Source organism: Corella eumyota, chromosome 2 (genome assembly GCF_963082875.1).
Source record: "Corella eumyota chromosome 2, kaCorEumy4.1, whole genome shotgun sequence".
In the NCBI taxonomy this organism is placed as follows: Eukaryota; Metazoa; Chordata; class Ascidiacea; order Phlebobranchia; family Corellidae; genus Corella; species Corella eumyota.
The window spans coordinates 18,627,097-18,655,056 of record NC_137491.1 but is presented as its reverse complement, the minus strand read 5'-3'; the positions used below and the strand labels follow the sequence as shown (position 1 = coordinate 18,655,056).

General features: G+C 29.7%; 1 protein-coding gene across 3 annotated transcripts; it reads right to left on the bottom strand.

The window, feature by feature from the left end:
• Positions 1–143: 143 nt before the first annotated feature.
• Positions 144–27,065, bottom strand: LOC145742156 (uncharacterized). 3 transcript variants are annotated; one of them, XM_082559926.1, is made up of 24 exons: positions 26,939–27,065; positions 17,452–17,566; positions 16,699–16,809; positions 15,593–15,749; positions 14,308–14,444; positions 12,940–13,043; positions 12,342–12,506; positions 11,283–11,381; positions 10,279–10,512; positions 9,497–9,648; positions 9,300–9,329; positions 8,963–9,117; positions 8,135–8,319; positions 6,943–7,063; positions 6,400–6,569; positions 6,156–6,216; positions 5,734–5,881; positions 5,055–5,136; positions 4,667–4,765; positions 4,427–4,504; positions 3,974–4,217; positions 3,558–3,880; positions 2,984–3,050; positions 144–2,829 (listed from the first exon to the last, which is right to left on the bottom strand). In XM_082559926.1, the coding sequence occupies exons 1-24, from the start codon at positions 26,987–26,989 to the stop codon at positions 2,267–2,269; spliced, it is 3,651 nt and encodes a 1,216-aa protein (XP_082416052.1). In that variant the 5' UTR covers positions 26,990–27,065; the 3' UTR covers positions 144–2,266. The 3 variants fall into 3 exon arrangements, with proteins under 3 accessions (XP_082416052.1, XP_082416050.1, XP_082416053.1); XM_082559924.1 differs by lacking the exon at positions 26,939–27,065 and adding an exon at positions 20,020–21,831; XM_082559927.1 differs by lacking the exon at positions 26,939–27,065 and adding an exon at positions 17,963–18,006.
• Positions 27,066–27,960: the final 895 nt, after the last annotated feature.

The following is a 27,960-nucleotide window of genomic DNA, read 5'->3' as shown; positions in this document are numbered from 1 at the left end:
AGAAAACAACATTTTCAAAGTTAATTAGACTTTAGTTCTCTCAGGTTAATTGACATAAAAACCTTAAATAGGATATGTAATTTAAACTATTGTATCTTTAATTCTGTCATTGGTGTCCAAAAAACTTTAAAACAATATTTTCACTGGATCGAATTTTATTGCCAAATTTCAAATTTGTTTTCGAATAAATCTCTTAACTGGAATAAGGTTCAAAAATTTGTCTAAAGTTGAGTAGAAATAACACAAAATAACGCACAGTTTTTTAAAAAGGAAAAAGACATCACACATACAATATCGCGATAAACCGAAAATCAATTTTAATTTTGAGAACTTAATATATTTTTTTGAATATCAAAATTTGTTATTTTTTTAGAATTTGTAAGGAGTTTTTTTTTAGAACATAACACATAGGATAACGCACGAACATAGAAGATCATAAATTAAAACAAAAAAATAATTTTTCCGGCACAATGTGGCAGAAAAATACAAATCACAGGACATATTTTTTCTGTAATCAACAATATTTTTTCACAAGTTTTTTTAATTTATTTTTTTTGAAATTGTAAAAAAAATTACTAATCAGCAAATAGGAGATATCAAATTTTTTTTGTAAAAGTTGATTAGAAAATTTTTTACATACAAACATAAAAATTTTATTTTTTCCGGTTATTTTTTTGTTATTTTTTATCGATATTTTTGGCAATTACATACAAACACAAAAGCAACAAGAAAAGCAGGAAAGATTTTTTTGTTTTTCGATTTTTTTTTTGGCTGTTTTAATTTTAACGAAATATTCTAAGGCTCCTACAATTTTGCAAGAACCGATAAAAGACAACAGTGCCCAATGCATAAATAAACACAAAAAATAACTTATAGTAATATAGGAAAAGTAGATATGAAAACATTACTAAATGTTACCATATAAAATAAGAACATATTCTTATACAAAAGTCATGCAAAAATAAAAATATTATTTGTTTAAAATTCCAACATTCAGATGTTTATTTTTTAATAGTAATAACAGCATTATTTGTGCATTATATAAAGTTACCACTAAGAACATGCTGTTAAAAAAGCAACTTATTAATTACTTTATATGTTGAAAACAGAAAAAAAACATAGAATTTATGACAGATTAAACATAAACAAATTTAAAGTTTTCTTGAAAATTTTACCGAATAAAAAATTTGTCTAAAATATTTTTTTTACGGAGTTATGCAAATGTCTTGTCTACCCTGTTTAACAAACAAAAACCAGTTACAAGAGGTAAAATCGCCGGTAACATTTATCACATTTCCATGTCAAATACCAAACACCATGCACCGTTAAAACGTTCATCGCACCTTTATAAAGAAACTGGTTCCGAAAACAAACTTGCAAATTAATTAAAAATCATAATTTACCCGACAATAGGGTACATATGGGGGTTTTAAACAAATGAAGAACTAATTTAAAACAAAAAATGCTTTTAAAAAGCAAGAAAAAAAACAAGTGCCAACTCAAAATGAAATAAACCGTCAAGAAATGCCAAAAACTGGAACAAAAGATTTGGGCCAGAAACATGATGTTATTTAACAAACTAATCTTCATTATTAAACACATGTTTACCCCGTGTTGTTTATCAATAACATGTCTAAAAAGTATTTCTTCAATTTTTTAAAATTTAACAGAATATCGACAATTTGTTTTTTGTGTGTTGTACCAACTACTGTGTCAAAAATTAATGTAATTTCGACCTAAACCTTACAGTTCCTTTATGTTTAAAAGAGTCTAGTTTACCGACAATACAGTTAGCAGGACTTTACGACAATATCCGCAAAAATTGGACATTTAAATAAAAAAGTCATAACTCAATGGCAACAGAATTATCTAATAAGAAATCACTTACAACAACGACAAAAAAATTGAACTGAGAATTGAATAAGGCTTTAAACAGAAACCAAACTCTGTTTAAATTCGACATTCAAACAGAAAGATAAATAATTTAAAACTTGCTTTTTTTTGCAGCACGAAAGGAAGCATCGAGCCAAACAAAAAAACACAAACGCCGGGATCTCAAATCAGCAACGGGCTCGACAAATTGCATGGCCTCGATGCATAAACATGTCACAGTAAGAGATCGGCTGTCAATGAAGCCCCTTGTTGTGCATAGTACCCCTATGCGAAGCCCCGACAATTTTCCCTATTACCAACCCCGAAAAAAATCGGGGGATTTTCACGCGACGCTGTTAAACGTGTCCCAAAGTGCAAAGCACTCAAACTTTAATCATCTATCGGGTACCGCTGGACCATTCGGCATTGGCCTACCACCCCCACCATTATTGTTGCCGTAGTAACGATTGTCTCGGTATCCTTGGTTACGAGAACGGGCTCTGTACCCACCTCTTGGCCCGCGATAACCACCCCCACCTCGGGGGTAATTAAAATCGCGATTTCCATTGTTCCGATTCTCGTACCCGTCTCTTTCGCGTGGGTAGCGCTGGTTGCCACGACGATTGTTATTATCGTCAGGTCGACGATTGTTGTAACCATTGTGCATAGCACCATCTTGTGGCCGGCGATCATTATTTGCTGAAGATGTCGTCGAAACATTGTCATTTGATTCGCTCGTGCTACTTCGCTGCTGCTTTTTATTGTGCATTTTTCCCTCGACAACAGTTTCTTTGTTTTCTTTTGTGATGTCATCCCCTGAACAATGGGTTTCATCGCCAGAGTCGGATTTGCCCGATTCGGAAAGAGTTAATCCGTTCATCGCGGCCTTTTTTACCATCGCGGCTTTCTCTTTCTTGCGTAACATCTCTGCATAGGTTGGTTTGCGATCGTTTGAATCTAGAAAATAAGTGAAATCATAAAAAAAAATTTTTTATTTAAAAAGGAGCAAAAAAAAAATATAACTGTGCTTATAAAAAAAACCTGATATTTATTTTTTGTGTAAATAAACAGCTTATAAACCTACTAAATATTTAATAAATATTGAACATACCAGTGTTAGGTGAGTCTGAACCTTCAATGTCGCTTGAACTTTCCTCAGCAGCTTCATTACTTTGTTGCTAAAATAATGAAAAAATTGTGTCATAACAAAATATTTACTGTTTTTGTCCATTTTTAAAATAAAGCAAGTAAAATACTTGACATCTTGCTAACAAAAGGTCCAGGGGTTAAATCCCACTGACACAATTTAAAACCTTGATTTTCTAAATAATAGAGCCTTTTTTATTCATTTTTTTGTATATATCTTTATCCTCAATGCGGGAAGGTCGAATGCGCAACTTAAACATAGAGTAACAACTGTCACCCCGACCCAGTCTCGAGTTGCCTGTGGCAGTTTGGGATATTATAGATTTTAATTGCCTGGTAACTATGCTGCTAATAAAGTGCTGGCTTAGCAAAAAGTCATACCGTTTTTAACGCCTTACTCAAGGGCGCTACAGCATGAAATCAGTGGGGATTGAACCCACGACCTTATGGTGGTAGCAAGTGTTCTTACCACCACACCACACCACACCACACTGCAGGTCGTTTATTAAATTAAATGCAAAAAAATAACACAAACAAACCTTGCTTAAATCTGGCGAATTTTTTGGTGCCGTAGTTTTTAAAACTTCCGCCTGATTCAAGTTTTCTGCAACTAAATCCACCTTATTTGCTGCAATATTTTTCTTCACAGATCCCTTATGTGAGTTACTATGTTGTTGGGTTTGTTTTTTAAGTGCCGAAGCAGCAGTGCTACTGTATGAAGGCATTGGTTTTGCGGGTTCAGTTTTTTCTTCTTGTTTTGCAGCAGGGGTGGGTTTTGCTTGAACGGGAGGGGTTAAGGGCTGGTCATTGGGGAGTGATTGTTGTTTGGCTAAAGAGGGTGGGGGTATCTTGGCAGGGGGCGCTAAAAATATATATTTTTATTAAAATATTACAAAAATATTTTTAAATAAAAAATTTTAAAATTTTAAATAAAAAAAATAAAAAGTTTTTTTACCTTTTTCTATTGGGTGTTGCTGAACAGGAGGGACACTAACAGGGGCATTACCCCTTAGAGGTTGCTTTACTTTTAAGGGTTTAGTGTCCAAAACAAAGGGTTGGGTTTGACCCACAAAGCTCTCCTGGGGAGTTGGGTCCATTATCGACGAGGTGGGATGAGGGGGGTAATTGTAGGCCTCCGAGTATTTCTTAGGGGTGAATGTGGAAGTCATTAAGGGGGCCGAGGGTTCAACATGTGGAGCCTAAAAAAAATATTTTAAATTAATGTAATTTTAAATAGTTGATCTATCTGTCTATGGTCAAGATTTTAATTGTTATAATTGGTTGCAACTTACAACTATTATTTGCCTGTATATAAATATAAATATTGTCAACTATGCTTTATTATACATAGACGTAAGTATTCAAAAATACTTGATTTAAGAATTTATTTTAAGAAATTAAAATTAACCTTAGTTGTTTCAATTCCTTTTACGATATCAGCAGCAGCAGGTTTCCCATCACTCTGGCTTACACTTGCTTGTGTGGGCTAAAAATATTAAAAAAAAATAATCTCTAAAGTCTAAAAAACCTTGTTTTTTAATTTGCATAAAAATTGAAAAAAAAACGGGTTAAAAAATTAAAAACTTCCTAAATTTAAAAAAATCACAAATATTTAATTGTTATACTAATTAGTATACTAACTACTTACAGTAAGAGAAGGGGAACTCCCGGGTAAGGGAGGAAAGGAATTACTTTCCAAGTTAAATTGGGGAGCATTCATCCTTAACTGAGGTGGAGGAGTGGTACGCTGTAAAAATAAAAACCAAGTGTTAAAAGGGGTAAAAAAGGAACTCCCCATATTAAAGGGACTTTAAAATAGAAAAATTTAACCCCTGTGTACCTATCTGAACTAAAAAAATTACCCCAAACTAATTACCCCTAAATTCAAACACCCTAATTACCCCTAAATTCAAACACCATTAGGGCCAGTACCCAACTTAGTACAATAAGTTGCCAATAAGTTAGTTTGTTTGGGGGGTTATTTATCTGAAGACAGTTTCCCTAAAAAGAAATGGAAAATATAACTGATAACTTACTAGTCCCATTCTTTCTTCCTCACTTCTCTTAGGTCTTCTGACTCTTTGAAATCTTTTGTTTGGATCCATTTGTTGGTTCATTCTGAAAAAATATGGAACATTTATAATTAAAATATTGGCAAACCTCTTCTAGTTAAACTAAAACATTTTTTTAGCAGGCCTATAGTTATATAATGTTTTAATCTATTTATAATGAAGCTAAATGGACAATATATATTCATGTATTTTAAATTCATAGGCCAACAAAATTTAATAAAACTAAAATTTTTAATGCACAAGTAAATTATGACAGGTGAATATTAGTTGCAAAATAAGTTTATAAAACCACAATTATAATGCTACTCGTAGGACAGGCTTGCAACTAGTGCTTAATAAAGAATTTAAACAGTTTTTATCCAATCAATTCAATACAGTGTTGACATGGTAGCGAATTTTAGAGGTAAGCAAGGCAGTTTGATAACTGTAAGTTTCTTTTCAGTTAGACATTTTTTTTTCCATATTCCTTAAGGGGATAGGTTTTTTGATATTTTTATAGTGTGATGTGTTTGAGTGGCAAATTGTGTGGCGTTGGTGCGGCTCGAACCCGAAACCTTTCGAGTCGTAGTCTGATGCCACGACCGGTTCACCACACTACCGAACAGTTACACATTTTAAATGAAAAATAAAATAAAAGACTAACCCTGCCATCATGGGATAGTTGGGTGTCATCACTTGATGTAATGGAGTTGAACCAATCGGACCTCTCGCATTGCTTAAAGCTCCACCCCTTTGTTTTGATTGGTTGTTTAAGTCTTGTTGATGTTGTTGAATATCGCCTGGTGACATGTCTACATTTTAAGAAAAAAGTTTTAAATTTTGGAACTACTTGTAAGTTAAATTCCCCCCCCCCCCCCCCCCCCACAAAAAAAATAGAAGAGAATTAGTAAGGGCGGTGAAGTACAAAAAAAATTATCAAGAATTAAAAAGTTTGAGAGAAAATTATCAAGATTAAAAGTACAAAAGAAAATTAGAGTTAATCTATTATGCAAAAATGTATACTTTAAACAATTTAAAAACATTTTTATGCAAAATAGTTTGGAAAAAATTTTAATAAATATTTACCTGAAGAAGTTGGATATTTGTACCCAACACTCCCACCTAGTGGTGAACTTCTACGTCTTTGCTAAAATAAAAATTAAATCTCTTAAAATTTTTAAGACAAAAAATTAAGTAAAAAATGTTTGAATATACAAAAAAATCAAAGAAAAATATTAGAACTTGCTTATTTTTGAAGTTAATTTTAATTTATCTTTTTTAAAAATATTTTATAAAACAATAAAAAAATTAAAAAATTTTTTTTTTTTACCATTGGGTCATTGGTAGAAGCCGAACCATTAACAGTTTTGACTGAATATGGTACTTTCTGTTGGTCATAAAAACCAGCATCATGATGGTTAATGTTCTTGTGGACAAAGTGGTTCGCTTGGATGGTGTTTTGGTAACCAGATAAATAAATTTGTTGTTGGTTACCATTCACTAAAAAATAATAATATTGAAAAATAAATACAAAATTGAAAAATAAATAAAATATAGACAGTGGGAATTGAACCTGAGAACTAAAGTTTTACAAAAAAACGTTGCTTAATAGAAATTTAGATAACATTTTAAATAAGTTATTGGTTGATTTAATCATTAAAAGGGTAATTTGGTTTCATGTTTAATTTGGTTTGATGGGTAATATGAACAGAAAACTAATACGGTTCATTAATAAAGTTAATTCGACTCATGGTTAAAATGGTTTTATAAGTACAGTAAAAATACCATTTTAATTAATTTTTAAATGCCTATAAATGAGATTTAAGCAATTAATGTCTAATTTTTCCAGTACAAAAATTTAATTTTATTTTACCTTTTTGGAACCTCGGACTGATTTCGGATTGATGTTGGTTGGAATAATTGGAACGGGATGAAGCAGAATACCGACTCCCTCCACCTTGTCTGTTTGCTAAACTATTCGTAGTTGTGTTAATCTACCAAACAAAATAATCAAAGTTAAAGGAAACCTGTTCATGGTGCTCTAATTTTTTTTAATTCACAGTGCCCTAAACTTTTAAACTTTACGGTGCCCTAAATTTATAGGTAATTTGTCCTTATAATGCCCCAAATTTTTAAATTTCAAAGTGCCCTAAATTTTTAAATGTCAAAATGCCCTGAATTTTTTAAACTTCACAGTGCCCTAAATTTTATAGTTAATTTGTATTAATTATGCCCCAAATTTTTAAAATTCAAGGTGCCCTAAATTTTATAGTTAATTTGTCCTAATAATGCCCCAAATTTTTAAATTTCAAGGTGCCCTAAATTTTTAAATGTCAAAATGCCCTGAATTTTTTAAACTTTACAGTGCCCTAAATTTTATAGTTAATTTGTATTGATAGTGCCCCAAATTTTTTTAATTGATGGTGCCCTAAATTTTTAGGTAATTTGTCCTTAATAGTGCCCTAAATTTTTAAAAATCATGGTGCCCTAAATTTTTAAAATTCAAAATGCCTTTAAGTTTTCATTCTACGGTGCCCAGAATTTTTAAAATAAAAGGTACCCTAAATTTTAAAATCCACAATGGCCTAAATTTTTAAAATCCAAAATGCCCTGAATTTTTTATTCTATGGTGCCCTAAACTTTTAAAATCTAAGGTGTCCTAAATTTTTAAAATACAAAATACCCTTAACTTTTAAAATCCATAGTGCCCTAAATTTTTAAAATCTAAGGTGCCCTAAATTTTTAAAATTCAAAATGCCCTAAATTTTTTATTCTATGGTGCCCTAAATTTTTAAAATCTAGGGTGCCCTAAACTTTTAAAATCCATAAAAAAACTGACTTCAAGACGCTGTTGTGTATATAAATTTTAAATTAAAACTAGAAAATTTTTAAAATCTAGGGTGCCCTAAACTTTTAAAATCCATAAAAAAACTGACTTCAAGACGCTGTTGTGTATATAAATTTTAAATTAAAACTAGAAATGTTAAAAAATATTCAATTAAACAAAAATATAAAAAAAACAAGAAAAAAAACGAATTGAGAAAATAGAAAAATTTTCAACTTACATGTTGTACTTGTGAATATGAGTTATTTTGTGCCCCCCTCTGCCCCATGTTATTCTGTTGTGGGGTGCGTTGGTGTCTTGGGGGTAGTTGGTTGTGGTATAAGGTAGTAGCGGGGACTATAATCACCTCGTTGGGGTTAGCTGGGGTTCGAACTGCTGGTAGGTAAGGGTGGGGTGAAGATTGAACTAAAAAAATTAACCATTTAACCATACAATATTAAGATTGAACCAAGTGAACCATTAGACCAGATAAGCCAATAAACCAAAGTTTCCGTTAAAAAAATTAACCATTTAACCAAACAAATTAACAATTGAACTATGTGAACCATTAGACCAGATAAGCCAATAAACCAAAGTTTCCGTTAAAAAAATTAACCATTTAACCAAACAAATTAACAATTGAACTATGTGAACCATTAGACCAGATAAGTCAATAAACCAAAATTTCCATTAAAAAAATTAACCATTAAGACGAATTTATTATTGAACCAAATTAACCATCAACCTCAATAACCATTAAACCTCACTAACCATTAAAACTAATTAACCATTAAACCTCACTAACCATTAAAACTAATTAACCATAAAACCTCACTTACCATTAAAACAATTAACCATAAAACCTCACTAACCATTAAAACAATTAATTCACTTTACCATATTAACCATTAAACCTAACCATCAATAATCCTAACTAACCATTAAAAAAATTAAACGTTTACCCCAAAAAATGGACATTAAAAAGACCATTAAATTTAACAAAAAATCAACCATTAAAAATACCAAAAAGTGTAATTTAAACTTAAATTATTTTTTTACTTGTACTTACATAGTGGGGCTTGTTCGGGAGATACAAAGTGAAGTTGTTCTGGGTTAATGTTAGGGGGGTGGGGGTCATTTGTGAGAATATATCGAGCCCCTGGTTGGGGAATATTTGTGGGATAACCCCCATTGCCGGAAGTCTTTCTTTGTGCATTGTAATTTCTAAAAATTCAATTTTTTTTAAATTAAAAAAAATAAATTTTAAATGAAAATAAATGAAATATTTTACAGTTATAATAACAAAACTGGCTGAGTTTTTTAACAAAATTATTGCCAAATTTTTACCAGATACTAACTACTGTCTTATAAGAGCAAGAAAAAGCAAGAAAATCACTTTTATTTACCTTTGATTGCTGTTATGAATGTCAGTAAATCTAAAAAAAAAAACAAACAATTTTAAACATTTTTTTATAAAACTTTTTTTAATTTTTTTTTATTTTTAAAATATTTTTTTTAATTATGTTTTCATTTTAAAATTGCCCTAAAATGGTGTTTATTTTTTAAATGGTTACAAATGGTGTTTATTTTTAAATGGTCATACCTGTGACCACTTGTTGCACCAGTTGCGCCAGCGTTGTTATACTGTGCACCACCTTTGGCACCAGTATTAGATGGTTGGTGTGGTGCACCACCTGCTGGTTGATTGGTCTTGAAAGTGGTGTTTGGAAGATATTGGGTGTTGAATTGTGAATTCTGTAAAAAAAATAAAAAAAGTTAAAATATTTGTAGACATTATTTAAAATAAAACTAAGCATCAGTTAGCCCTACAATTGTGATTTTAATTATTGTAATACGGTTGCAACTTCTAGCTAAAAATTGCCAGCGACAATTTAACCACTAACCACAAACAGCAGTTTTAATTGTTTTGTATGCCTATGAATTGGACATACATATATATTTAGTCCACAAAGCTTAATATTTACAATATATATTTACAATTACACAAAAAGATAGCCTATCAATTTTAAGGAACAAAAATGGTGTTGCCAGAAACTTAAACCAGTAACTAATAAGTAACCGGCAACGTGGTGTAGTGTTAAGAACACTTAAAGTTGTGGGTTCGATCCCCACTGATCTCATGCTGTAGCGCCCTTTAGTAAGGCGCTATAAACGGTACAAACTCCTGCTGAGCCAGTACTTAATCAGCAGTATAATTACCGGGCAATTATAATCTCTATAATATCCCAAACTGCCACAGGCAACTCGAGACTGGGTTGGAGTAACTGATGTTACTCTATGTTTAAGTTCCGCATTCGACTTTCCCACATCGAGGATAAAAATATATACAAATAAAAAGTATAGAAAACCCCTAAATTTACTTACAATGGGTGGTTGTTCAGTAGCATAAATATTAGGACCATGCCATTGTGGTAAAATCAATCCCGGGAATGGTTGGTTCAGGTTGGTGATTTGTTGAACCCCACTTGTGGCCGGGGTGGGTGAAGGAGCGACCCGAGCAATAAATGGGGGAGCTTGTGCCCCCGATATTGGAGGGTAGAACATGAGGGGTGGTTGTTGGGGAATGTTGTAATCCATATTTTGTGGGGTGGCGTTTACCTAAAATTAAAAATCAAATTATTTAAAAAAATCAAAATTAAAAATCAAATTAATCAAATTAAAAAAAAATTTTAATTGTAATTTTAATTTCTTTGTTAAAAAAGGATTTTTTGTTAAAAAAGAAAGGAATACTTGAACTAATAAAAGTGATATATACCAGGTAATGTGGTATACCAATCATGACATCTAATTACTAACTAACTCAATTAAAACCTTAAGGTGCTATAAAAGTATCTTTGTAGAGATTTTGTGTAAGTAACTTCTAGAGGTAAAAAAATACCTTTCTGAAGAAAAGTGTATGTGTACAGGAAACGAAATAACAGGTTGCTATTCGCTAAAAGCGAATCGTTTTGTAAAATTAGCGAATCGTTTTTTACAAATATATTAGAAATAGCGAATCAACCAAAAAAGTTTAAGGCGATAATAAAACACTTGTGTATACTTATGTATTTTTTACGAAGCTCTTTTAAACCGGTTTTGAACTAATATAATCATATTAACATATTTCTGCGTAAATGTAGGTTACTATAGAGCATTTAATAACAATAACTTTCCATGTTTTGGCAATGCGTAAACTTCACTCTTGCAGTTAGTTTAGTTGTTGCGCAATTTTTAAAATACGTAACACAGCCTTAAAATAATCAAAAATGTCTCGTTTTTTGTGCAAAAAGGTGATTGTTTAACGTTTGGCGAATCGTTTTTTAAACGTTAATTCGTACCCTGGTGTATGTCTTTTCCAACTTAAAAATTAATATTTGTTACTTTTTTACCTGAGCTTGTGGAGTGGGGGGTTCAGAAGTGGAAGATTGTTCACTTTTTGTTCTTCCACCATAGCTGTTCAAATGATGAGTTTTTGATTTGATTCTAGCCTGTTAAAATAAACATTTCATATAATCATATAACAAAAACTAATTTAATTTAAGTGCCAGTCTATTATTTAATAAACTTTAAAAAAAACATACCATAGTAAAAAAAACATTTAGACTTTAAAAGAAAAAAAAATTATTTTTGAAATAAATTTTTAAATTTACTAATTTTCTTCTTTTTAATGTGACCTATTATTAGATTTTAATGATATAAATAAACACAAAACAAGTTAAAATCTAAATTTAATATAGAGAAAAGGAGAGAAAATTTTATCGGTACAGCATAAAAGCTAGAACCAAAAAATAACAAATTTTACAGAATATTTTTTTAAACGAACCGCCATATCCTGTTAAGCCTACGAGTACTAGCTAGACCAAACCAAAAATATTTTAAAAACAATCATATAGATAAACATTTCATAATTTAATATGCAATGTTTTTCTTTATAATGTATATTTAAGTGTTTTACAGTTAAACCTATTAATTAAAAGTTTTAGGTTTTGTAAGTTAGTCAAGCATGAGCATTGGTATAGCTCCCAACCTAAATTGTGGTAATATTATAATGCCTAGTTACAATAACAATAAACTTAACATACCAACTATAAAATTATATAAATATATTTGTAAAATTAAATAGAATATAGTTTAGTTTAGTTTAATAGCAAACTGATCATTATATTGGGTTAAATTTTTAATGCTCTTGGCTCTAAACTGCAACAAATAGTTAAAACTATTTGCCTTTAAGCCAGGATTTACTAATATATCAAACACACAACCCATAAGCCTACCCTTTCTATTAAAATATAAATATAAGCAATAAGCATACAGTTAGAGTAAAAAACTTTTTTAACTACGATTTAGTTCAGTAAAGTAACAGACTGGTTACAATATTGAGTTAAAGTTTAAATGGTCTTAGGTCTAAGCTGTAAGTTAAGAGTATAAAAACACAAGTGAATAGTTACCATTATTGGTTTGCCTAAGAAGACTTGAACATTCTCTCTGAGATGTCTGTAAGCTTCGTGGGCGTCTGTCTCATGCTCAAACGTGACGTACCAACTCGATCCTCCTGCAAACTCGCATGAGAGGAATTTGGGACAAGTCGGTGCATTAAACAACTCTTGTACACTCTGTTGTAAAAATATAAGGTATCGAATAAATTTGCAAGATATATAAAACAAAATAGTGTTATTTTTAATAATTCCATGACCCAGCATAACCTATCAATCTGTAACTTTATGACTCAAACATAGGGTAACCTTTGGTACACCATCCCAATCTTGAGTTGAAATGTTATCGTTTAAATACCCCAACATAAGTTTATACCTGGGGATTGTACACTAAACCTTACATGGTAAAATTAAACAAGGGTTGCATATACAAACTACTATATATCAAAATAAAAATAATAATTAACAAGTTTATTAGCAAAAATTCTCGCAAGGTCAACAACATTTAACAATTGAGATCGCTCAAAATTTGATCTTTGGATAAAGTTATCGTACAAAAAAGGCTGTAAAATCGAATAATACTGATAAATTAACAACTTAAACAGATGTTTACCTCAACTGGAGTATCGGCAGGTATTTCACGAAGAATAACGATGCATCTTCGTTGACTTGGTCTCACTTTTTCTCCCTTTTCATCAACCTGAACAACCGACGATGCTAAAAAATAAAATTAACAAAAAATTAAATTTAAATAACAATAAAATTGTATTGTTGGTATTAATATAACAAGACTGTTTAGGTTTTGTATGTAGCAGGCATATTGCGTTAAAGAAACAAAATTTGCATACTATAATAAGTAAATGTAAACCAAAGTGGTTTGAAAAAAAAATAATTAATTTTGTTTAAACAACTGTACCACTTAACACACTGGAGTTAATTAAATTCACAGCTCTTGTTTAAGTTTCTTTTTAAATTAAAAAATCAAAAATTAAAAAAATAAATATATATATATATGGTTAATTTATAACACACTAATAATAGTGAATCCAAATTTAAACAAATTACAATTCTTTGTCTGAATGTCAGATTTTAAATTTAGAATATGGTAGTGGTAATGGTTAAGTACTAAAGGAATGTTATATAAATAGATTATAGGCAATAAAACTAGAACTCAGATAACCCAATTAACATTTAAACTAATGCTAAAAGTTCATGGTGTTTGTTGCTACCAAAACAATTTGTAATTGTAAAAATATTTCAACGAAAGTTCCTAAAATTTTAAAAAATCCGACAATTTTTTTTTTTTAAATATTAAATTTAACAACATTATTAAGTTATATACTAATTTGGTAATGTACATATTTTTACGGGAGGTCAAATTCTGTGATTTACAATCTATATTTATTGACACAAAACTATGCTATAAACTGTATGAGTAATTTAATTACCACACGTATCCCACATGACAAGTTGAATTATAAACGTCATATTTTTGATTTATAAATAACTAATAAGACGTGGGTAGGATTTGTTATAAATCAGTAATCAACATAATAAAAGATATGACTACAAATTATTTAATTTTTTTTTTTGTATATATATTTATCCTCAATTTAGAAAGTCGAATGCGCGACTTAAACATAGAGTAACATTAGTTACTACGACCCAGTCTCGAGTTGCCTGTGGCAGTTTGGGATATTATAGATTATAATTGCCTGATAATCAAGCTGCTAATTAAGGCTGGCTCAGCAGGGGTTTGTACCGTTTATATTGCCTTATTAAAGGGCGCCACAGCATGAGATCACTGGGGATCGAACCCAGGACCCTGTGTATAGTAGGAGAGTGTTCTGACCACTACATCACGCTGCCGGTATAATTATAAACCTAAGTTTCAAAAATTCATTTAGAAAATCAAACTAACACTGCATTCTAAAAACAAAACATATTGCTAGATTTAAATAAAAAATTAATCTATTCTTACCCCTTAAAGCTTCTACCACTAGATCAATGTCTGATGTCAACTTCTTAACAGCATTAAACTGTGCAACTGTCCATATAAGAACATATTGTTGACTGTCCATTTGAGATAACAAGTAGGGGTCCTGGGCCAAGTTTTCTCTGGAAAAAAAATACTTAGTCAAAAAACTCGAAAAATTATTTTTTAATTTTTAAAACAAAAAAATGTTACTGATATCCTATTGGTATTATAAATTTGGCAACAAACTTTTATACCTTAAATAATTTAAAAAAAAGTACAGGTAATAATAAAAAATAGTTAAGTTTTAAGACAAACATTTACTAAAATTTAATTAAATATGTTTACACAAAAATAAATTTATTTTAAAATTGATTATATTAAACTAATAAGTATATACTTAAAATAGAAATTGTGATGTTATTATGTAAGGTTTAATGTTTAAAACACAGTTAATATAGTGTTTTATTATAGTAGGTTACATTGTATAAAACAGAAAATTTCCTGAAGGACGACATATTAATATCCTGTTTTATATTTAATTACTATTGTATTTTACGCATTAAATTCTAAACTATATTTTTAATAAAATAATAACCAAAAAAAACGGTGAAAACTTCGTTAAATCTTTAAATACAGAAAAATCACATTTAACAATTTTTTTGGCTATAGCATATCTTACATAAAGTAAAAAAAATTTTTTTTTACTGTACATTTTTTTATTAAAAAGAACATTATTCATTATTATAAATTTATAAGGATTTAACCTTTGTGTTTGATGGATTGAGGGTTTAATATAATGCCAAATATGACTTAATTTATCTTTTAAATTCTGTTAAAAATTAACACCCCACACCACAAAGCACATATTAATAAATGATATGGCACTTTTTAAGTAAAGATAAAAAACTTTTGATAATGTTAACTAAGAAAAAGAGTAGGAGGCTAGACAGATAAGGTTAAGAGAGGAGGTGGATATAATAAATTATTAAAAAAAATCATTGATTTTGTATAAATCATCAAACTAAAAAATAAAAAAAAAATAAGAAGTTGAAAAAAATCCAAAAACAGAGGACCACTGTCGGAAGTTATAATGTCAATATTTAATTTTATTGGAAAAACTAGATTCGAATGCCCGCTCTACATTCTGCATTATATTTATCATAATATGATCGCAATTCTTAACCTTTATTTGCTCCCCTCAAAAAATTGCGCACCCTTCCTAAAAAAAACTCTAGCCCCCCTCAAAAAAAATCGCAACCCCACCCCCAAAATAATTTATTTTACCCACCTTGAAAAGTAGTACTCGAGTTGGTGTTTGAGATGTTCGCTCAGCTCCTTACCCTCAGGCTTGGGGTTGATGGGATTGGGTGAAATGGGGGATTCCCCTACGAACACACTGTCGCTCGATTCGCTGGCAAGAACTTTCATGTTACCATTCTCATCAACTAAAAAAAAAAATTATTTTTAATTTTTCGAAAATTTCCATATCTACCTTTAGATAAAAAAGCACAAGGCTTACCTAACTAATTTTAAAGTTGTAATATTTCTAAAATTGTACTAAGTCAATACTTATTTCTATTAGTCTTATTTCTATAAAGTATTAGGGATTTGTTACAACAAAAATCTATATAAGTACCTTACTAGCACTTGTATTCACTTACTACTATAAAACCTAATACTAAACTGAAAATAACCAACAGAATACATAACTATTACAACAACTAACAAGTCGTGTCTAAAATCAATTGGTAATAAGATTTAAACAACAAAGAAAGGCACATGACAACCCACACAACACCTTACAAAGCAAATAATAAACGTACAACCAATACCACAGTTAAGGCCACGGGGAATTTTTGATTTTTTTCTTCAGTATGTTTTTGTTTCAATAAGGTGGTTTTATTACACTTATGAAAGGTGGAAAAAACCCGAAAAATTACTGAATTAATTGTGAAATTTAATTTACAATGCCAAGTTTAATTTCTAATTATAGATATGTAAATTTTGACAGAATTTTTTTATTTTTAGTTATTACTTATTAAACATTTCATGGCCAATTAAGCTAAAAATTAGGAATCTAATAAAATTTATTTTTGAATAAATTTATATAAAAATATTTTTTTTTTCTTTGAAACCATTTTAATATTTTTTTCGTATAGTTGTTTTCTTATTCCTAACTGCTATAATAATACTAAATGTATTTGCCTGTTTGTTTATCTTACTAATAATTTATTTTTAAAAACAAAACATTAAAAAAGATGTCTTAATTTGTAACTTTAATTTCCTATTTTAAAAACTTGTCTCAAAAATCCAAATATTAAAAAAAAATTAACGGGAAGTGAAAATGGAAAAATTTTTATTTTTTTAAAAATTTAAAAATTTTTTTTTTTTTACCTTGATGGAAATCGACTTCGTTTTTCATTCCATTCATTAGGTTGCTACTTTGTGGAGTAAAAGTTTCTTGTGCTATGTTATATTCACTACCGTTCATGCTGTTATTATGACCTGAAAAAAGTGGTATTTATAAATTTAATAAAATACATGGACATCATAATAGGCAAAAAATTTAAAATTTCGTAAATAAATTTATTATATATATTTCAGGCAAAACTAAAAAAAGACCGTCTTTAGGTTAATATTTACCTTTATAAAATTTTAAAACATGATTTAAATATATATAAAGATTTTTAAAAAACGCATGTAAAATTAATTAAGTATTTATAAATTACCACATAATAAGATTGAGCCTTTAAAAACACAAAAACACACCTTTTTTTAGGTTTTAAAATCCACAGAAATATTAAATAAACAAATAAGAATAATCTAAGTCAATAAGAAAACTCTTTGATGGTGTTTCATAAGTATATTATAACTTTATTAAACAAATAACATTTAACATATAAGAAAGACTATTTTAAATCTGTTTAAAAATACACTCATTTTAAAACCATTTTATTATACTTTTTACTTTTAATATCTTGTATATATATTTTATCATTTTTTTATTAGTTTTTTTGTTACTTTTATTACAAAATATTTTTTTTACATTTTATTTCATTTTTCAGTTCCTTCAAAATTTTGTTTTACTTTTACTAAAAAGTTTTTTTTTAAACTTTTATTTAATTTTTTTAGTTTTAGTGAACTTACTAGATAAATTGGTAGACTGAGGGTTGTTAGAATGACCGTTTAAATAATTTACTTGGTTTGGAAATTCTAAAACTGGTTCGACCACGCTGTTGTTCTTTATGTTTGGATGTTGTTCCTAAAAAACAAAAAAATTTATTTTATTTTTAAATTTATTTTCGATTTGAGAATGCAAATTCACAAACTAAACATAGAGTAACTTAAAAATCAAACTTTTGGCCTGCTGATAGTTTAGGCACATTAAAACCTAAAAATAAATTTACAAAAAGAACTACTACTAGTATGCAAATTATACAATAATGTATCACAGTCTTTTCACAAACATAATTACTAAAAGATGTTACAATAACTCAAATTTTAAATCTTAAATATTTACAACAATACACTCACTAATATATAATAACATAAGTTAATAAAAAACTTACTAGACAAACCCACTTTAAAATTTTCTTTAATAATTAAGACCGCTACTATTACAGTTAAAATATTCCATTTAAATGAAATAAGATCTTACCGTTTCGCCATATTTCAATATCGAGTTTCATATAACATAAAACTAACAGAAACTAACTAACATCATTAATAAAAATGTAACTAAACAGCCATTTAGACTAACCCCCTTCTAACAAATTTACCTAGGTATAAAAACCTCTTTTAATTTTAAACAGTTCTGCTTGGTATGCGTGCGCTATAATAAATCCTAGTCGTATTAGCACAACATGTATGAAGTAGTAACCCGGCTATTGGCTTATCTATTTAACAGCTAAGCAATAAAGGAAATAGAGGCCGGCGAGAGAGCGTATACCGGCAGCAGTATACTTGGCATACTAAACACGCTGTAAAAACTGTCTGGTCGGAATGTTGTACGATTGATGGTCAAAAAAAACATGCGCATTGCCAAATTAAAAGTCTAGGCGAATACGTTTTTTGTTTTATTAAATGTGTAAAGTAATTAAAAAAAACGAGTTTATATATTTTGATTTATTACCGCGCAGTTTTATAAATTGAAACAAAGTTTAGCGTTACCTTTATATATTTGTTTAAGCGTATTCTTTTCTAACATAGCTTGTATATAACAAGTTGTACGTAACTACATATAACATACAGTTGAAGCAAGGTTATTAATTCCCACAAATTAACCAACCTCTGTCCAACGTTACTAACATAACATTAAAGTAAAATTAGTCCATGACAAATATATCTATTAACGACTACAGTAGCTAATCCAAAATTAATATGAAGTCATCCCCTGATAACCATGACGTCAAAAATTACGTAATAATAATCACTTATTTAGAATAATAAAAAGCGTAACAATCCAAAAAAATCAGTTTTGTTGTATTTAGACATATATTCTGACTGCGAAAATCGAATGATTTGAATAATAGTTCAAGTCGAAAACCTGGGCCTTGAACTGAAAGCTTTTGCATAATTAATCAAGTTGCGTAGAAAATCTATGACGCAATCACGCTGTAGACTACCTTTACGTATGCACTTGTCTATACTGACGCATTTGCAGGCTAAGAATTACGCTTATAAAGTTCACAAATATTAACACAACAATATACGACCCGGAGTCGTAAAAAAACACGTGCTCTAAAATAAATACGTAATTATTTTACAGGTATATATTCTAAATACGTTAACTAATATATATTAAAAGGTTTTTTGAATACGAAATACTGAAAAATTGACCTAAAAATAAAAAAACAACTGCCTTAAATGATCGCCTTACACACCTTTAATACACTTTTTCAAGTGCACAAAAATGATATTTGCGCTAAAAAACAAGTGCCCAAAATGAATATAAGCCTACAATGGCAGAATAAGATTGGCCACAACACTTTGCATTATTAATAAGTGTATTGCAATTATTTTTCAAGAAGCTAAAAGCTTAGATAACTTTAGAAAGCAAAAGACTAGAGAGTGAACTTCAGATTTTTAACAACAAATAATTTGTTGATAATATAAAAAAGAAAATTTTTTAAATAAAAAAATGCTTGAATTTTAATTAATATTCGCCCATTTTAACGCACTTTAAAAAAATTGAGATTTGTCGTATGTAGATAGTTTTGGATTGCAAGCAATAGTGCAGAATGACTGGACACAAACTGATTTTTGTCTGTGCCACAGCAAACAAATGTAATGACGAAATACCACGCGCTTTTTCTATTCAAAAAGAACGCGACAAAAAGTCCTTTGTTAAACTAAGTTTTAAATTATATAAGTTCATTTAAAGTTAAAAAAACAACCCAAAAATAAAAAAATCCAAAAGAATCTGTAAAATTTTTTTTAATTAAAACAAACCTAAGTAAACCTTCAGACAATTTAGACACTTTTTAAATTACTGTTTTTACAAAACAGAACCATCTATGTAAACATAGAACTTTGCATCTGTGTTAAAAAAAACACTTAATCCTTAAAACAACACTAAACCAACTCAAATGACAACTTTTCAGTTGAATTAAATAAACAACTAAAAAAAATTTTTTACATCAAAACAAAATTGATTTAAAAAAAAAAACTGAATGTTATATAGCTTATTATTATTATTATTATATAAAAACTTACAAAGATTGGTAAATTTTGCATAGTTGGAATAAGTAATGTTTCATCAGGAGTTGGAAGAAATTCTGGTTCTAAAGATTTTGAAATTTTGACATCATTTCGTGGCTTAATATTTTCAGTATTTTTTTTTTTATTTTCAGTTATTTCAACTTGGGAATTCTGCTTTTCAGCGACTGTTGTACGAATTGGTGAATTAATTTTAGGCTTATTAGATATCCTATCCGAGTTCGAGGAATTTTGCCTGTTATTTTCGTTGCTAGAAGAGGAATAGTGCCTGTGTCTTTGGTTTTCATAATGTCTGTTATTAAATTTTCTATTCGAGTTAGCACCGAAATTTTTCGAAGGTCTTTGCTGTCGGTTACTCTGATAGTTATTCCTATAAGCAGGCGGCGAATTTTTTCCGTTGTTGCTGTTATTACTGTTGGTTTGTCTTCGCCGATTTTTATTTCGACTAACGCCCACAAATTGCCAATCTTCGTCTTGAGGAACAACTTCGCCTTCTAAGGATAACTTAATGGCAAAATCGAAATCGGATTTGTTTCTAGTGGACTTTACGTCGTTGTCGTTTTCGTCAAGCACTTGGGTTTTATTGGTATCGTTGTTAGCAAGCTTTTTTGGACAATTTTTAGTGAACTCTGGCGTTTGGTTAGCTGACTCAATTTCAGATTTAGGGGGTAGGAGTTCGGTTCCCGGTTCGAACGCGATTTTCTTTTCGGAAGAGTTTGCTCGAGTTGAAATAATTACGTCACGTTGCGCCTGGAAACTTGCGGTCGAGGCTAGAAATTCCATCTCGTCCTCTAAGGTGCCTTCGACGTCGGTCACGTGACTGTTGCCAAGCAACGAAGCCATCCCCTCGGGAATGACCACGGATATATCGGCCATCGACAAAGTGGGGCTTTTCATAACGGGAGGCGGGGAAATGATGCTAGAGTGGCGCTCGGGTCGCATTTTGGCCGTCGAGTTGCGCAGTAATATGTCGCTGCTGTTGGCATAGTAACGCGCCGAGGTGGGAAAACTGGATGATACGTCACTGCCAGCAATTTGTGACTTTGATCTCGTTAATTCAACTATCGACGTTGCGTTGTTGTTTACAGCGTCGCCGCTGGAACAGCTGTTCGCAGTGTTGAGGGACATTTTTGGTCGTGACGGCTTGTCTACGTCGCCACGCACGCATGACGTCACCCCCGAACGTGATGACGTCACGTTTTGATCGTCCCCGTGGGAAAAATCGGAATGTAGCTTTGCGGTATCTTGGTTAAGCTTTATGTGATTAGGTGAGCTCGGATTCGACTTGTTTGTTGTTATTGAATTTACTTTAAAATCCCCCTTAGCATTATCATCCGCATTAACTCCATTTAGATGCTCATAATCAACACATCCGACGTCATTTAATCCATTAACATGTCCATTTACCATACCATTCTTCACCGAGTCAGTACCCTTTAAGGTGGTCCCGTTAATATGCGTTAAACTAGCCTCTAACTTACCACACGACTTATTAGTAGAGTGCTTGTCGTTATTATTAGCTAGTTTGAGACTGACGTCATTGGTTATACCAGGCGTTCCGTTACCGTTGTGTTCTTGATACGAGTCGACCTTTGGTAGCATAGGACATATCGATGACATGGTTTTAGATTAGAAAACTTGCTGTACTTATATTGACTCCCGGTGTTTTGGCAGGGTTACTTATTAACCAATAAGTCTTCAATTAAGAGAAATGTAAGAGTAAGCCATGCCGGTAACTAGCTGCTTACTTGAATTACCCAAAGTAGGCTAAACAAGGCTTTTAACGACAAATTAGAATTAACACCAAAATAAAAATACCTGAAAAAACAGCAAAGTTAAAAAACTGTTTAATATATACCTAAACATTGCCTACATAAATCACTGTTATCAACTTATCCAATGTACATAACCAATTCTCTTATTTTATTAGGTTATATTTTAAACATACAGAACGTCCTTGTGGAATAATAATAAAGCTTTGACCGATTATGAAGCTTAAAAAATCAATATTTTACAATGAGAAATTTACATTTAATGTTAATGCGTTTGGTTTGTTTTCTAAAGCAGAATTTAGATTAATATAATAGTTAGTCGTAACTTTAACTTAAAATATTACCCTAGACCAAACTTGCATTTTTGGATGACTAATTTTGTCAACTATTCTCTTTTCTGTTTGTCTATGTAACAAAACCACCTTACTCGGTAAGTTTTTCCAAGTCTAACTGCAAAAATACTTGTTAAATTTTACTATACTTGTTTTACTAGCTTAAAGAAAGGAGACCAACGGCTACGTCTTGACAACGGGAGACGAATTGTAAGAAAGCAACTTACAGAATCGTTTAAACTGGTTCGGTATTGGATTAAAAAACAGGACAATTTGCGAATTGTTCGTTAGGTTTGTTTGAAAGCGATATTAGATTACACATTAAGCGAGGTACAATAGAACGGTAGCTTTCCAAGGTCTATACACACACTATCTGATATTTAATAAAAAACGGTGGTATAATTCCATTCCACTATTTGTTATAATATCAACAAAAAATTGTCAACTTTCTAAGCTAAAAAAAATCTGAAGTTGGTTTATTAAACAAAAATCTGAAAAAATCGTAGTTTATAAACGCACTAAATATATATACTAATTTTCTAGAGCACTTTTTACTTTTTAAAATTTTATAACACTTTCAAGTGCACATGGTCTATCTATTTATCATTAATAAGTAATTTCCAAGTACACACAACTTTAAGTAGAAGCACAAACTTACTTGAAGCCACCTTTTTAATATCGTGTCTTACGCGAAGGCGTTACCTGTCTCACACTATATACGCCCCCTTTCATGATTTAACCTTCACGCTAGTAGACCATATTAAATTTCTTCGAATTGCGTTAGCTTTAAGCAACGAAACGCTTATTACATTTTTAATATATTCTGTGTAAGCGTAATACTGTAATACTCTAATTAAGATGTACAAGGCTTATTTTTTCTGTTCGTTAAGTTACAAACTAAAATGTTTTACTAACCTTTCTAAGAATTAGGTACTGAAATTGAAACCGGCGAACAGTTATTTATATATTCACTATTTCCTGACTACTAGGCTACGCTGCAACTTTAATTTAACTAATGTTAACTAAAACACTGCAAACAGTACTCCCCTTATGCGCTTTAAACGATGCTGGTGCATTCTAATGTTTAATTAAACCGAACACGTGAATGGCTTTTAGCTGAGCCTATGCGCTGTTCGCAATAGCTTGGCCCAGGCTTAACGTAGCGTTTAAAAAAGTTCTACAAGTGCCCGTGGCATCAGTACACTCAACAGACGCACGTTTTTTTCAACTAGCTTTTTTCCTGTTCGTCTACGCTTGCCCTGCCTGCTACAATTAATCTTTGTATGAGCAGTCGCAAAAACCAGGATAAATATATCCTGTTGGGTGAAGCTACGGCCTTAACTAGTCTTTGCACAAACAGCACTTGTGTACAAATACACGTCAATCTATTTCCAGCCGGAAAAAATGATAGTAATAGATTACATTGGCTAATAAACGATATACAAAAATCAAATTACTTATTTCATCCCGCTAAAAAGGGAAAAATCATACGATTTAATTCAAAAGAACTTAAGCCTACTGCGATCGGAAAATTACTACAACGCTCAACCAAGTTTTTTTTCTTATTGCGTCATTAGATTTGTGGCTGAATTATGACGCTGCAATCTTTTTTGTTTAGGAACAATCGATTAAAATTTCAAAAACAAAACAGAGTTCAAAATCCCCGTCAGCGACACTTTTAATGGGAAATGATCACAATTTTAATGTTTAATATTTCTGACATGTTAATAAACGATACATACAAAATGTAAAGTTGTTACCAATCTATTTTATGCCTACCAAGTATGTTTACAAATTTTAAAGAGGTTTTTACCCCTCCAAAAAAATCAATATAAGTAGTGGTTGTATTATTCTTTTTATTTAGCATTAAAAAAACTCAATTTAATGCCTGAAACTATATCAGCCGTGTGGCGGCGTAGTTTAAGAACACGTGGTGCCAACGGAATATAATTTCCTACTACATATCACCGAGTAAAAAAGAGAAAAAAAAACCTAGGTATAAACTAAATCGTGTTGCGCCATTCTAGAAAACTATTACATCACATTCTACCGGGTAACGCCGGTCGCTAAGCAAAGATATTCTCTCGTTTTTATGTAATAAAGAGAGAGAGGGCGTTTGTGGCCCTTTTTCGTTTTTTTTACACGTCACGTGGTTGGTTTCGCGCTAGCGGTTACTATGTTAAACGAATTCCCGAAAACGTGTACTGGCGAATTTATACAAAGCCATTCAGGTTCAAATACAAAAACAATTATGTTTTATAACATAAATAAACCCAAGATGGGATCCAAACTAAACAACACTAATTAAAACAGCCTTTAAAAACATTTTAAAACAACAGGGCCTTATGTATACAAACTAATTCGTAAAACAACATACATAAATTGCAAAACAAAACTAATGCAATAATTTGCAACTTTTAAAATATTGGCATTGCCAACTGTACTTCATTTTATTTTCAATTCATCATGCTGATCAAGCAGATATAGAATCACGTGCGCTTACGTCATCGAGTTATAAGTATGTACAGTCGACTGTCATTTTAAATAAAAGGAATGACAATACAATAACGCGCAAACACAGTTAAGTAACCGAATTACCATTAAATGTGTCGTGCTTATATAACATTTAATACAAACAAGATGTTTTTAATTACATTTAACACATTTTCTTTCAACAATTAATTTTCTAAATGTCAAAAAAATTTAAATAATGTGATTAACAGAAAAAGGGGCACCATAATCCTTTTAAACAAATTAAAAATACAAAATAAGGTTTAGTTAACACCACTACATGTAAAAATACCATTTATGGCATGTTTTTGGCCACCCCGACAACCAAAACAAAAGATTTAAGATTTTAAGTAAGTTCACTTAACTGTTCTGTGTTACAACCACTTGAACAACATAATGATTATTATAATTAGGTCGTCTAGCCAAACTTAAATAAACGACACAATATGTTAATCCGAAAAATTATATTATTTTTAACAAAAAACTGAATTTGTATAACAACAATATATTTTTAGTTTATAACAAACTAAAAGTTTAAAAAAATACAAGCGAATTAATAATGCTTAGTTTACTTTTTGGGATTGTGTAGAATTAATTAATAATGCTTAGTTCAATTTTTAGGATTTACATTATAAATTAAAAGGCAAAATACAAGTGAATTATAAGCACGAACTAAAATAACAAAATGTAAAACACATGTAAGCATAATTGGTCTTTAAATGTACTAAAATAACAATCAGTACTTCAACAACACAAATATTTAAACATGCTTATATTAAGGGAACCAAAAATCAGTAAGTAACAAAGGGATCTAATACAATTAAATATTTTCCTAGCCTAAGGCAAGATTAATACTGAATTTAATAAACACATACACCTATAGGCAAACAAGGAAATAGAATAATACAGTTCACAAAGAATTGTGTTTGATACTGACAATATAAACCACAAGTTTTCTTTTTGTTTGAAATGTTAACACGATATTGTATTTGCGCTAGTTGACACCGATATTAAAAGTTCCCATAAATTGTTGTTATATATCTCTTTATTACCTTACCATGCAATGCATATTTACTGTACATACGATAATCAAATACAGAAGTTAAAAGCCTAATTAACAATTTTATAGCTTGATGAATGTAATTATACAAATATGACAAACATAAAATATGACAAAATTTATAAAAAAACATTTAACATAATTAAATAAAGATTAGCCTAAGCTGCTTAGGCATTCTGTAAAGAATCAATTAAAAAGAATAAAAAAATATTTATTCCAACAAAAATTATTGGTTTCTGTTTCTTTGTAAAACACTATTAGTAAGCATCTTGTAATAAATTATATAAAGTTTATTTATATATATAAATGCGCTTATAAAAATAATTTGGTATATATACTTTTACTGATGAAAATTTTAGTTATTATTCTTTGCTTCTAAAAAACACTTAATTTATTTTCCAAAAATCAAACAGCTGTTATTATCTAAACCAGATGATTTTTAAAGTGTGATAATGTCTTGTTAATATTAACACATTATAAATTTAATTAAGCAATTAATTTACTAAATAAAAACCTATATTAAAAATATATATATATACAAAATTACATTGAAAAAAATATATATATATATATATATATATATATATATATATAGTTAAACACTGTTATTCTTCGAAAGATTATTATAAGTAAATTTTTAACAAAGGCTATATAACTTTGCTTTGAAATATACAGGTAAATAATCATTTTAAAAATGTAATATTAACCGGTATCTTATACTATTTATAAACCGTGAACAACAAATTAATTTAATTGGTTAAATAATTAAATACAGAATCTTACATAGACCCATTGTAAACTGTATATATATAGCAGACTATATTACAATTATAATACAATCATATACATAAGCGATATTTTTAACTACCATTATATTTGCACTATAATGTTACATAAAACAACATTTATCGTGTTATTAATGTTACTAAATTTATATGCAAGTGATATTTTGCTATGTAGTTACGTTAGATTTTACCAAAGAAACTATGTGCTAAAATACAAATTAGCTAAACTAGGTCACACAAAACAACATAAACACAAAAACTAAAATAAAATCCAGAAAAGTTAATCATTTAATATATATACATACTGGAAAAGCTCTATTGTAGTATGTATACAAAGCTACAAGATAAAAACAGCTTAACATCGGCATTAAAATTTTACCCAGAAATCACAAAAATTATATTTTAAAACTAGGAAAAATGTAAATATTAAAATCAATTGAAAAATGGTTAACTTACATTGTGTTGTGATTGACTGGTAAAGTCTTCTGCTTTTGATACTAGTTTCATTAGGTCTCCAAATAAAAAAGGTGATTCAAAATAAGCTGAGTATCAAACTATATCGACCTACTTTACAAACTCTACTTTAAATAAAAAAAGTTAATTAATTTTGCAAACAATTTTAAAAATATATGGATTTTTTTGTGAATACAGTAATAAATATTAAGAACTTGAACTAATAAATAATGTACTGTAAGTTTATAAGCTAAGAATGGCAAAACACGCGAAAATAACAACTTGCTTATTACTTATTGCTATTTAAATTTAATTCGACCTAATAACCAAAACATAATTGAACCCTGACTTTAAAGTCATTTCCTTTGCCTTAAGAATATATCACATATTGACAAATTAACTATTTCTTTTTGTAAGCAATTTACAGACTGCATAATGGCACAGCAGACAAATACGTTTTAGGTGGTTATGGACTGATGGAATTTGCTTCTGCTTTTATTTAAGTTTTAATAAAATCTATTTTATCTAAACATGTTGAATTTGCTTTTTTTACAATTTTATGAGTTTCTGTTCTTTTACGTTATATGCGTAACAACTTAACCTAGACAAAGTTTATTACAAACTTCATAAAGGCAGTCTGTCAGTTCGCAGATAGATTAAAAAAAAGGAAAAAATTCAAAAAGTGTAAATGTTCGACAAACTGTTAATATATTTTTGTATTGTTCATCAAACAAATAAATAACCAAAATTTAACCTCAACTATAGTGCTCCAATAAATGCTTATATTAAACATAATATTTATTAGACTTCTTTCTTTAAAGATAAAATCAAAGTCTGTTACTAGGCCTAAAGTAAAATCTGATTTACTAAACAAATAAATTTAAGTCAGCGCCCACTGCCGTTAAAATCATTGGAAATTACAGTAAACACTTTTTCTAATGAATTTTTGTTATGGTCGCCATATTGTTATTAATAAAAAAAAAATTAGTAATTTTCAGTTTATTTTTTAACTTTTAGTTTATTTT

What these genes read in the sequence shown, in the direction of transcription:
- LOC145742156 (XM_082559924.1), bottom strand. Translation starts at nt 21,642, where the DNA reads ATGTCATCGATATGTCCTATGCTACCAAAGGTCGACTCGTATCAAGAA. An exon ending in ATTCATAACAGCAATCAAAG is followed by an intron (nt 9,118 to 9,299) that starts GTAAATAAAAGT and finishes TTGAATTTTTAG; the next exon opens with AAATTACAATGCACAAAGAA. An exon ending in GCAACACCCAATAGAAAAAG is followed by an intron (nt 3,881 to 3,973) that starts GTAAAAAAACTT and finishes ATATATTTTTAG; the next exon opens with CGCCCCCTGCCAAGATACCC.